General features: G+C 39.0%; 1 protein-coding gene and 1 pseudogene across 1 annotated transcript in view; one reads left to right on the forward strand and one right to left on the reverse strand.

Moving 5' to 3' along the window:
* Positions 1-11,853, forward strand: part of FAM227B (family with sequence similarity 227, member B) — a 237,284-nt gene that overhangs the window by 16,394 nt on the left and 209,037 nt on the right. The window contains exons 4-7 of the mRNA XM_006831867.1: positions 2,659-2,694; positions 4,015-4,119; positions 4,755-4,853; positions 6,665-6,766. Of these exons, the coding sequence (XP_006831930.1) occupies positions 2,659-2,694; positions 4,015-4,119; positions 4,755-4,853; positions 6,665-6,766 (342 nt within the window). The remainder of the gene's footprint in view (positions 1-2,658; positions 2,695-4,014; positions 4,120-4,754; positions 4,854-6,664; positions 6,767-11,853) is intronic.
* LOC102824130 lies at positions 2,833-3,666 on the reverse strand (annotated as a pseudogene).

The raw sequence follows: 11,853 nt of genomic DNA on the forward strand, positions 1-11,853 counted from the left end.
TAAGGCCTGTGGTTGGAGAGACCTACTTCTCCAACCTGGGACTCCTGGCTTCACCTAATACCAGCCCCCAACCCAGCTCAAGTCCAAATGTTTACAGGGAGCCTCCTACCTTCCCCACTGCAGTCCTCCTACTCTAACCCCACTGCTTGGAGGCCCCAAAGGAAAAAGCACAAAAATCGTGAGATACCACCATTCCTGGAGACCACAGTCCTCCTTCTCCTTCTCGAAGCTTTAAAAAAAAAAAAAAAAGGAAAAGGGAAAAAAAAGTAGAAAACTTTTTAGAGAAAAACTATATAAAACTGTCAGGTCTTGACCAGCGCTTACCCACTCCCATGCCCTCCAGTGATTCCGTGCCTTGAGTGTGTCTGTGTGTTTACACCCACTCCTCCGCTGGCTTTCCCCTTATGGGAATAGCACTGTTGCCCTGCCCTCCACAGAATAGGGTTTCAAGGGCTGTTCCAGACAATTGCCAACATCACTGGGGCTCCACCCAGTGGCCCTGGGCCCTGGCTCCATTACCCTAAATGTAGCTCCTTAGCGCTCACCTAGGAACCACTGCTGCCTGCTGAGGAGCCAGGCCCCTCGTGCCATCTCCCCAGGCCTGAGTCCTTCAGCATTGAACACTTCCTTGCTTTTTTCACATGTTTTATGGAACTGTTCACCTGGTTTGAAATAATAAAATGTAGAAAGAAAGAAAAAAAAAGAACGAATGAAATTTTTTTTTCTTCTATAGTGTGTGTGTGTGTGTGTGTGTAAAACGTGCCATAAATTTCATTTCTCAGGGAGATGAGTATATGTGGGAAATGATAACAGCACATATATTATCAATATGTCTGTTGTTGTTAAGTGCCATTGCATCAGTTCCAACTCAGAACAACCCTGTATAGAGTCTCCAAGGAGTGACTAGTAGTTTGAGCCGCTGATCTTGCAATTAACAGTCTCGTGTTTATCCTAGAGCACCACAGTAAAACTCCACCAACGTGTGTAGTTAGTCAACAACTAATATATGCATATACACAAGGTTACGTACTTTATGTGTAAAGCAGCACAATGAGCATGTAGATATGGCACCCGGACCCCCCTTTTAGGTAGAAGTTGTGGCCCTAGCTGTTAAGAGCAGTGTAGGGAAGGGGCAGCCATCTCTCAGCCTCTTCATAGGTTGCCTCCACTGTAGACAGTTTCCTTTCCCAAGAGCATGCTCTTCCAGAAACCATTCTATGTATAGCCAATGACTTACCGAAATAGAAGTTCAAACCCAGCAGCCATACCTCGGAAACCCTATACAAGGTCACTATGAGCTAGAACTGACTCAACAACATTTAACAACAACAGCATCTCAGCCCATGCAGGACATTTCTGACAGATCATTTCCGTTCCAGAGCTCCTCTTGGGGGTCAGCTGAGGCTACTAAGCCCGTGTCAGAGTTGAGTTATCGAACTGCCCAATCTTGCCTCTCCTCTTGTGTTTCACAAATATTGATCCCAAGGTCAACATTAATAAACATTCTGAACACTAAACTCTACCTCTGAGCCTATTTTAGAGAACCCAAACTACTATGTTGTTGTTGTTATGTGCTGTGGGGTTGGTTCCAACTCATCGAGACCCTGTACAGGGTTTTCTAGGCTGTAAATCTTTATGGGAGCAGAAAGCTTCGTCTTTAGCTTTATATTTCTGTGATGGCCCTCTTCTCTTGGTGTTTTGTTGGTGTAGATATATGGCTCCCCCTTTTGATTAATGACTATCTTTGTATCACCAGCAACTAACAGCATTTAGACCTTGTTGTTATTAACCATTGAGTTAGTTCTGACTCATCGTGACCTTGTTTAGGATTTCTGAGGAGTGGCTGCTGGGCTTGAACTGCCAACCTTGTGGCTAGGAGACTAGTGTTTATCCTACAGTGCTATACTAGGACTCCATTTAGGCTTTAGTTGTTGTGTTGTGAAGTGCCGTTGAGTCGGTCCCGAGCCATAGCGACCCTGTATAGGGTTTCCGAGGAGCAGCTCGTGAGCTTGAACTGTAAAGCCCTATATTAACTAATTTTTAAGAAAGGATCAGACTGAAGTGGAAAATTTTTAGCATCAACAACTCCTGGGATGCATAAACCCCCTTCTCCCCTTAACTCTAGCTAAACTTGGCTTTTGTAACACTGCTTATGCAAATTCCTCACATCTGAATGGGCCCGCCTGACTCACAGGATGCTGCAGCCAGCGGCCAAGGCTAACATTGAGAACAGGCGGCCAAAGTTAATCTTACAAAGTAACTGTCCCAGCTGATGTACTCCTAGCCCCCACCCTCAGCTAATGCATACATCAACCCTTAGTTTGTACAAGATCATGTCAGACTGCCTAAGTATAAATACTCTGAAAAACTGGATCAGGGCTGCAGTTTTTCCTGCTTTTAGAAAGGCTGTAGTCACTGGCCAGCTTATAAAGGCTACCTTGATGATCCTGAGAGTCTTGAGTGGTCATCTGGGTAAATTGAGACTCAACAGAACCACCGACCTTGCAGTTCAAATGGCTTTGTAGTCTGGCACATTAACCCACAGCAGGACACCAGGCTTTAGTAGGATACTAATATTACTATGTTAATTACCTGAACACATATGTAAAATACAAAACTTTTTTCAGATTTGAAAATTTTGTTTTAAATGTTTTTCAGCTTTCAGATGATATGGAGACGAAGAAGAATATAGAGGTATTTAATTTTCTCCATATTTCAGATTGTAGATCAGAATAATTATGGTGGGTTAAAAGGATGTTTGTAGTAACACAGATTCAGATATAGCCATGCATACAGATTTCAGAGGAGAAAGAGTTAGGAACAGTCTTCTGCTTAGCAGCTGAGAGGCTTCGGGTCATCTGTGAGCAATTTAAATGCTTGATATACTTGGGCTTCCTTTATTCCGCCACCAAGATCCAAGAAGTTGGCTGGCTTCCCACCACTCAGGGAAATGATGTCACAGGTAGCCATGACCAGCCCAGCATTATTCACAAAGCAAGGGATGTTCCCATCCAGTCCTATGTATTTTAGATCATATCTAGAAGCTTCACTTTCAATGGGTTCACTCTCTGATTTGTCATCCATAGCAAATATGTCCTTTTGTCGGAATTCTGAGTTGTCGTCAAAGTTTATCTTGGCATCAAAACAGACAACTTGTCCTTCTCGAGTTTCACCAACAGGATTCACTTCCACCTGAGTAGCGTCAATTTTCAGGAGAGATTATACAGCTTCTTAATCTGATCTACAGCCTGATTTTTCAAAGGCCCCAGGAAGCCTAGATTTTCTGCCATCTGCTGAACTTGGCTTTCCTTCATCCCTTCAAAAATGTCAATTTTCTCCTTAAAAATGAGTTCTGGAGAAGAAGCTGCCACCTCTGTAATGTCAATGCCCCCTTGGGGACTGCCCACCAGAAAACAGGGCCATTGCGGGAGCAATTCATCAAAATGGCCATGTAGGTTTCTCTGGAAATGTCCAGGACTTCAGCCTCCATCACCTTGTGAACTTTCACACCGTTTTATGAAGTTTGCTTTGTTGCTAGATTATACACAATCATCTGTTTAGCCAGCTGTCCCACAATGTTAGGGTCTGTTGTTAAATGAACACCCCTTTCAACCCGCTACTGAAGACACCTTTTCCTCTTCCTCCAGCTAAGATCGTTAGAAACATTCTCTTTCTTCCAAGACCATTTCTTTATGGATTAGTTAAACTTTTTGATCATTTGAGTATAGATCAAATTTAGTTCTCGGATAAGAATTTGCTTTGATTTTGGATTTTCCTTATGAATATGCCAAATATCTTAATTTCAGAGAAACAGAAATTGTAAAAGATTTTTCTTAGGTGGGAATAAATGTTTTGCATTAAATTTTCTAAAAAGAAATAAATCAATGATTTACCTTAAGAAATTATCATTAAATATGAGTAGGAATCAACTCAATGGCAGTGAGTGAGTGGGTGGATAGTCACATGAGATTTTTATACTAACAAGAGTGTTTTATAATATTTCCTTCTTTATAGGGCTGCGACTTCTCAGGATTCAAAGCAAGTGAACTTACCCAACTACCTAGACATTTGGATGCAGAACAAATTTATCTTTATATTTTAAAAGCCCATAACTTTGATGTATGTAAACACTTTTTATTTTTATGGTATGACAACTTTGACAATATGATGTAATGAATCAGACCTTTCTTTAAAGTAATGACAGATGAGGTATTCAGCAAGATATAATTGTTTTTTGTGTTAAGTGCCGTTGAGTCAGTTCCAACTCCTGGTGACCCCATCTAGGGTTTCTGAGGAGTGGCTGGTAGGTTTGAACCACAAACCTTGTGGTTAGCAGTTCAGTGCTTATCCTATAGTGCCACACCAGGACTCCAAGATCTAATTGGGGTGAGGAGACATTAAATGTGGCAGGAAAGAGTGGTGATGTCTAGCACAGCAATTGCCAGCAGAACAAAGACTGTTTTAGACTGTGTTCTGTGGCTAGTGCGCATTGGTTTAGCATTTGACTAAAGCAGGTGTTTTTTTTCCTTTCTGTTCCTGCTCTATGGCTTAGGATATTGTGGCCTGCTCGTTTTGACATTTTTGGTTGCTTTGACTCACTATAAATACATTTTGAAGAATTTAGAATTGTCTTTGAAAAAAAAAAAAAAAACGTTTTTGGTGATACTTAACATACATAAGGCTAAAACTTTAAGCAATCATGCAGTTCATTTATACTAAAAATCTGTACTTTTCTAACCATTTTTCCCCCATAGGACAAAATTTTCAACATCTGGAGGACTCACTTTCTCTCAGAAGCTTCTATTGCTCTTTTGCATGATTCCTTTTGGTGGTGGTTTCTCTATAAATTTAAGGTATGATGATTTTTTTTAACTTTTTTTCTTTAAAGCTAATTTGCTTTAAACAGAGGTAACAGTGTTACAAAAAAAATTGTGAATCCTTTGAGTATTCTACAAATGTTAGGAATCCTGCTTGAAGTCTGGAGTTCTCCAAGAGCAGTTAAAACTTTAATATGGAATTAAATGATCCTGGATCTTTTGATAATAAGAAAAAGATTAATGAAATCAACTAACAAACATTGAAATTTCCATGTGCTGTGTGCATATGTATGTGTGTGTGTATTGTGTCTTTGAGCCAGTTCCAACTCATAGTGAATCTGTGTAGTGTTTCCAAGAACAACTGGTGGGTTTGAAAAGCTGACTTGTAGTTACCAATCCAGTGCTTACCCTACATACAGTACCACACCAGGTCTCAATTGCCAACTACAAATTAATCAGTGAATTACACACTGTAGTGAAGAATGAAGTTGTAATTTTGTTCAATATTGCAACTATATACAATCAGTAGCATTGAAGAAGGTTCCATTTGGAAAAGTATGTAGAGATTGGGTGGAGAAATCTTCACTTGATTCAGGTAAAGGAGAAATGTGATTATGATGAAAAATAGGTGGGAAACAATACTAGTAAGCAAAGAAAAAAGTGGTAATGGTAAGTAAAAGGAAATAATTAGCATGTGAGTGTTAAGTTTCATAATACATGCACCTAGAAAAAAATGGATCCTGAACTATGGAAAATACAGCAACTCAAGAGATCATATAAATGCTATGACATTTTAGGAAGCCCAACAGCATAGTGGTTACGAATTGGGCTGCGAACCTTAACGCCAGCGGTTTGAAACTACCAGCCGCTCCGCGGGAGAAAGATGAGGGTTTCTACTCCCGTAAAGATTTACACCCTCGGAAACCCTGTACAGGGTCGCTATGGGTCGGAACCGACTCGACGGCACTTAACAACAACAATAGTGAACTCAGCTCCCCACCTCACCCCTTCCGAAATTACCCATTAAATAAACTGCTAGATTCTCATAGAAATTTAATAGCAAAAATGAATGGATGTTACTGATTTTATATACACCACTGAGTTAGTAAGGAGCTGTGGTAGCGTAGTGGTTACAAATCTAGCTGCGAACTGCAAGGTCAGCAGTTCGAAACTACCAGCAGTTCCAAGGAAGAAAGATGAGGCTTTCTGCTCCCGTAAAGATTTACAGCCTCGGAAACCCGTACAGGGTCGCTATGAGTGGGAACAGACTCCACGGCACAGAACAACAAATATGTGTTTATAAAAAATAATTTGGAGTGTAAGTTTTCATATATTTATTTACATATCCATCCTCATTTGGTTTGCTAGTTTCGTGGAAAACAGCTACTACATTTTATCATTTTTGATGTTTGCTACCAGCTTGTTCCCACACTAAAACATAAATGCATTTAAACACTTTCAGAGTGCTAGATTAGGATTTTACCTGAATACTGAATACTGGCATATTTGTTGAATATGCCTAGCATAGCTGTTATGTGTTTGTGTTTCCTTGTTTATTTCATTCTCCTACACTCCCTTAAAGACATATCTAAATACAAATACAGATGAAATGTGCGTTTTGACAGATGAGGAAACAGGATTTCATTAACTTGTTCAGAGTACTGCCGCTTGTGAACAGCTGCTCTAGCGTTCAAATTCTGGTGTGCATGATGCTGACGCCCCTGTGCGTTCTGCCTTGCCAATCAGCCTCCTTTTAAAGCACAGATTAAATGACTGACGGTGTGCAAATCTAATTTTAAATTGTGATATTAATGAATCTTCATTTCATGCATGTTTTATTTTTTAAGCCTGACAGAGAAAATCAAGATTCCTTGTTTGATAGGATTTCGGAAAGTTTTGTGGCACTTTTCATGAGCGTTCCACTAAATCGGAAGGATGCATTCTTACAGGCAAGCAGATAGAAGTTCATCGATTATGCTAATTAGTATAGAGTGAATGAAATAGTCCCTTAATTTAAAACACATGAAAATAAGTTTGGGGTTTTGTTTTGTTTTTAAGCAAATTTCTGAAATCAAGTAAGTAATGGTAATATTTTTAAACTGACACTTTTCCCCTACCCCAGAATATTCTCTTATCTAAAGCTTTTACAGAGTCACCTTAGTGATACAGGGTTTTTTTTGCATATGATTCATTTGAACATTATTGATTTAGTATATGTCTATTCTTGTCTATTTCATTTATGTGTAAAATCATTTGTCATGTTTTATTTTCCTTTGTCTTTTGATTTACAAGAACTTAAGTTTATGCATTACCTAAGAATGTTAGGAATTAAATCAAATGTAAATTTTATTTTTCTCTAGTTTTGATAGCTGATTATTAGGATTGGTTCAAATAATTTATGTTCTTGAGTGATATGGAATGAAGATGTTTAGGAATTTCATTGCATTTTTTTGTTTGTTTGTTTAAACCTCTAGCATTTCAAAGTAGAAGCCATGTTCAAATACTTTGTTGTATTGGCATTTATGAATCAGAAATACATAAACGACATTCGTCATTTTGAAAATGACAAATGTTTAAACGGATAAAATAACCTTAGGCTAAAGACAGTTCAATAACATAAATTTGCCAATTATTTATACTCAATCTTGATCCATTTTGCTCACAAGTATGTAAAAGTGGGAATTCAGTAGTGGAGTAGGCATAAGGAGAGTCTACAACATGTCTCCAATCTACTACTATTTAGTAGTAGATGATGTTGGAAAATCACTTCATCTCTCAGGTTCACAGCTGGGTTGTCTGTCAATTAAAGAGTTTAGATTAGATTTGTAATCCTTTAATTGCTGGTCATGGTTGTGTTTTAAGAGCTAGAATAGGTTTTTCTGCTAATATCAAAATTGCTTTTTCTTATTTGCAGGAAAAAGTTAAGGAATAGGAATTTTACACTTTATCTTAATCAAAAAGTGATGGGGTTAGGAGTTTTGCGATCAAATTGGCTAGCGATGATAAAACCAGCTGTTTCTCTTATCCTGTTTATTTAGCTAGTTTAGCCTTTGATGGTGTTTATATTAATATATATTTGTTGAATATGCCTAGCATAGCTACATGATTTGATGATATCAAGAATGCTTTAACATAGGACTCTAAAGGATAAACCAAACCCCACAACCCACTGCAGTAGAGTCGAGTCTGACTCATAGTGACCCCTGTATAGGTTTTCCAAGGCTGCAAATCTTTACATGAGCAGAAAGCCTCATCTTTCTCCCATAGAATGGCTGGTGGCCTTGAACTGCTGAACTTGTTTGTATTCCATTGCTTTTCTATAGTGCCTCGGGGACTCCTCTTACAGATAAGAAACCTACTTAACGTGGACAAAGGAGTCCTTGTACCATTGTGTATGATCCATTCTCCAACTTCTTGTCCCTGGGCGTAAAACTTTAATGATTTAAATGATGACTTTACTTTTTTAGATCCCTATTTTTAGTGCTTTTTCCAAGAAGAAGTTGGAAGTTGTTGAATTAACATTCAAATTTTCATTTGAGAGTAAGCAGGATGTACAGCTTCGTGTTTTGACCACTTGACCTGTGCTCAGTCCTCTGTTAATTCTCTCTTTCTCTGTTTCTATGTGTCAGAACCAGGCCACCTCCCAACAGGGCTATCCCTGCCAGAGCTATTTATGAGGAGGCTTCAAAAAATCTATGGGAAAAATCCAGTATCTTTTATTCAATTTGAAGTCCCCTGGTAGAAGATGTGAAGCTTTATCTATCATTGACCAAATGTCATTATTTGTAACTCATCTTATAAGTAAGGGCTTAGTTATTATAGACACACCTGATTTATCTTACCCAAAGAAGACAAAGGAATTAATATTTAAGAATAAAAAATAATCTTCAGTCCCACTAATCAGTACAAATTAGGTGGTGCTGCAGGATAATCAACCGGTATGCAGCGCAAATGATCCAAGAAGCTGGGTTCTATGAAGAAAAACATGGCATCAGGATTGGAGGAAAACTCATTAACAACCTGTTATATGTAGGTGATACAACCTTGCTTGCTGAGAGTGAAGAGGGCTTAAAAATACTTACTAATGAAGATCAAAGAGCACAGCCTTCAGTATGGATTACATCTCAATGTCAAGAAAACAAAAATCCTCACCACTGGACCAATAAACAACATTCTTATCAATGGGAGAAAAGATTGAAGTTGTCAAGGACTTCATTCTTCTTGGATCAACTATCAACACTCGCGGAAGCAGCAGTCAAGAAATCAAACGACGTGTTGCATTAGGCAAATCTGCTGCACAGGACCTTTTTAAAGTGTTGAAGAGCAAAGATGTCAGCTTGAGGACTAAGGTGCGCCTGACCAAGCTATGGTATTTTCAATAACATCATATGCATGCGAAAGCTGGACGGTGAATAAGGAAGACTATAGAAGAATTGATGCTTTTGAGTTACGGTGTTGAAGGAGAATATTTAAAGTGCACTGGGCTGCCAAAAGAACAAACAGATCTGTGTTGGAAGAAGTACAGCCAGAGTGCTCCTTGGAGACCAGGATGGCCAGACATAATCTCTTATACTTCAGACATTTTGTCAAGAGGGACCAGTCACTAGAGAAGGATATCATGTTTGGCAAGGTGGAGAGTCGGAAAAAAAGAGAAAGACCCCTAGCAAGATGAACTGGCAAAGTGGCAGCATCAATGGGCTCAAGCATGGCAACAATTGTGAGGTTGGCCCAGGACTGGGCATTGTATCGTTGTGTTGCGCATAGGGTCACTGTGAGTTAGTACTGACTTGATGGCACCTAACAACAACAATAGGATAATGACTGGACTGCTCACCACAAGGTAGGCAGTTCAAATCCACTAATGGTTCTTTAGGAGAAAGACGAGGCTTTCTGTTCCTGTAAAGATTCCCAGCCTCTGAAACCCTGTATATGCATCCTGTATAGTGTCACTATGATTTGAAATTTACTGATGGCAGTGGGTTTGGTTTTGGTAGCCATATTTAATGTTACTTTTACTTCTCTTTCTTCCAATATTATAAAATATATTCCTTCAAAAATTTCCCAAGTAAGTCTGACAAAATACCCTTGTACTCTAATCTTCTGAAGGTAGATAGCAACAGAAAACCTTTCGAAGTTCCTCTTAGTCAGTTTATTCAATTAATTTTAAGCTTCACTGTGATTTTATATGGGAGCACAGTGACTCTATAGGATAAGCACTGGACTGTAAACCACAAATTCTGTGGTTTGAGCCTGTCAGTGGCTCCAAAGATGAGACTTTCTACTCCTGCAAAGATTTAAAGCCTAAGAAACCTTATATAGGGTCGCTGTGAGTTGAAACAGACACGACAGCACTTAACAACAGCAACATGATTTTATACATCACAAATATAATATGTGATCATTTCTGGTAGTAAAAATGTTCATAGCTCACTCAATAAAATTAAATATAATATAGCAATTTATTACATAGTTCTCCTCTCCTCCCCTCACCACCCAATAAAAGCCTGGGAGCAGAAAGTCTCATCTTTCTCCTATGGAACAGCTGGTAGTTTCAAACTGCTGACCTTGAGGTTTGCAGCCAGATTCTTAACCACTACGCTACAAGAGCTCCTCAAATATATATGTGTGTGTGTGTATATATAAAATGGTGGTGGCGTGGTGCCATGGATTCACTTCCAACTCATAGAAACTCTATGTAAGGTTTCAGAGGCTGTAAATGTTTACAGGAGCAGAAAGACTCATTATTCTCCTGTGGAACGGTTAGTAGTTTCGAACTGCTGACCTTGCAGTTCGCAGCCCAATTCTTAACCACTACGATATCAGAGTCACTACATGGATGTCATTCAACATTGCTGTGGCCTTTTCCATCCTGTTTCTAACTTTAATGAAATGGATGTGTTGTTGTTGTTGTTGTTGTTGTTGTTAAGTGCCATTGAGTCAGCTCCAATGCATAGCAACCCTATGTAGGGTTTTCAAGGAGCAGTTGGTGAATTTGAACCACCGACCTTGCAGTTCAACCAGCCTTTCTGTCCAGTGCTTATCCTACAGTGCCACACCAGGACTCTGAAATGGATGCTAGTACTTCCTATTAAGGAGCCCTGGTAGCATATTAGATTACAAACTGGGCTGGTAACTGGAAGGTCAGCAGTTCAAATCTACTGGTTCCTCCTTGGGATAGAGAAGGGTCGTTCTGCTCTCATAAAACTTTGCAGCCTATCCATGGCTGTTATGAGTCAGAACTGAATTGATGGCACACAACCACCACCACTACTGCTTCCTACTAAATATAATCACAAATGATTAGATAGATGTCTTTTACAAGGCTGAAGAAATTTGTTTCTAATTTATCAAAGATATATAGATGTGGATAAGGATGTGGATATAGATGAAAAAGAGGGGACGTTAGAGAGAGCTATATCATGATACTTAAAAACTTGAAGAAAATATCTTTGCCTTAGTAGAAGCTTATATTATTAAGATATGCTTTTTTGATCACTATGCGCCATTTAATACATTACTGGATTTTATTTTCTATTGTTTCATTTGGATTTTTACATAAGTATTACTCGTTTTCTTGAACGTGTCCAGTGTTTCTTTGCTTCCTCCAGATTAAAGCCAGAACTTTGAGATTAATATTATATGTCTCTAAATCTAACTCCATTTTTATTAACCAATTGTGTCTGCAGCTCTCATGCACCTGGCCTTCTTTCTAATCATGATTCATCTCATTTCCCCTAAGTAGTCTTTCTTTCTTATTCCTTTGTACTTTTTAAAATGCCAATCATCTGATCTTCTTTTTGTCAGGAAACAATTATCATTATTTCAAATTTGTTCAAATTTTTGTGGAAAGACAGTAATAAAAACTAATGGAGCTGTTGGGTGCTGGGGAGTCAGGAAAGAGTACCATCGTCGAGCAGATGAAGATCATCCACGAGGATGGCTACTCAGAGGAGGAATGCCAGCAGTATTGGGCAGTTGTCTACAGTAACACCATCCAGTCCATCATGGCCATCGTCAAGGCCATGGGCAACCTGCA

The sequence above is a fragment of the Chrysochloris asiatica genome, unplaced genomic scaffold (assembly GCF_000296735.1).
Source record: "Chrysochloris asiatica unplaced genomic scaffold, ChrAsi1.0 scaffold00004, whole genome shotgun sequence".
Lineage (NCBI taxonomy): Eukaryota > Metazoa > Chordata > Mammalia > Afrosoricida > Chrysochloridae > Chrysochloris > Chrysochloris asiatica.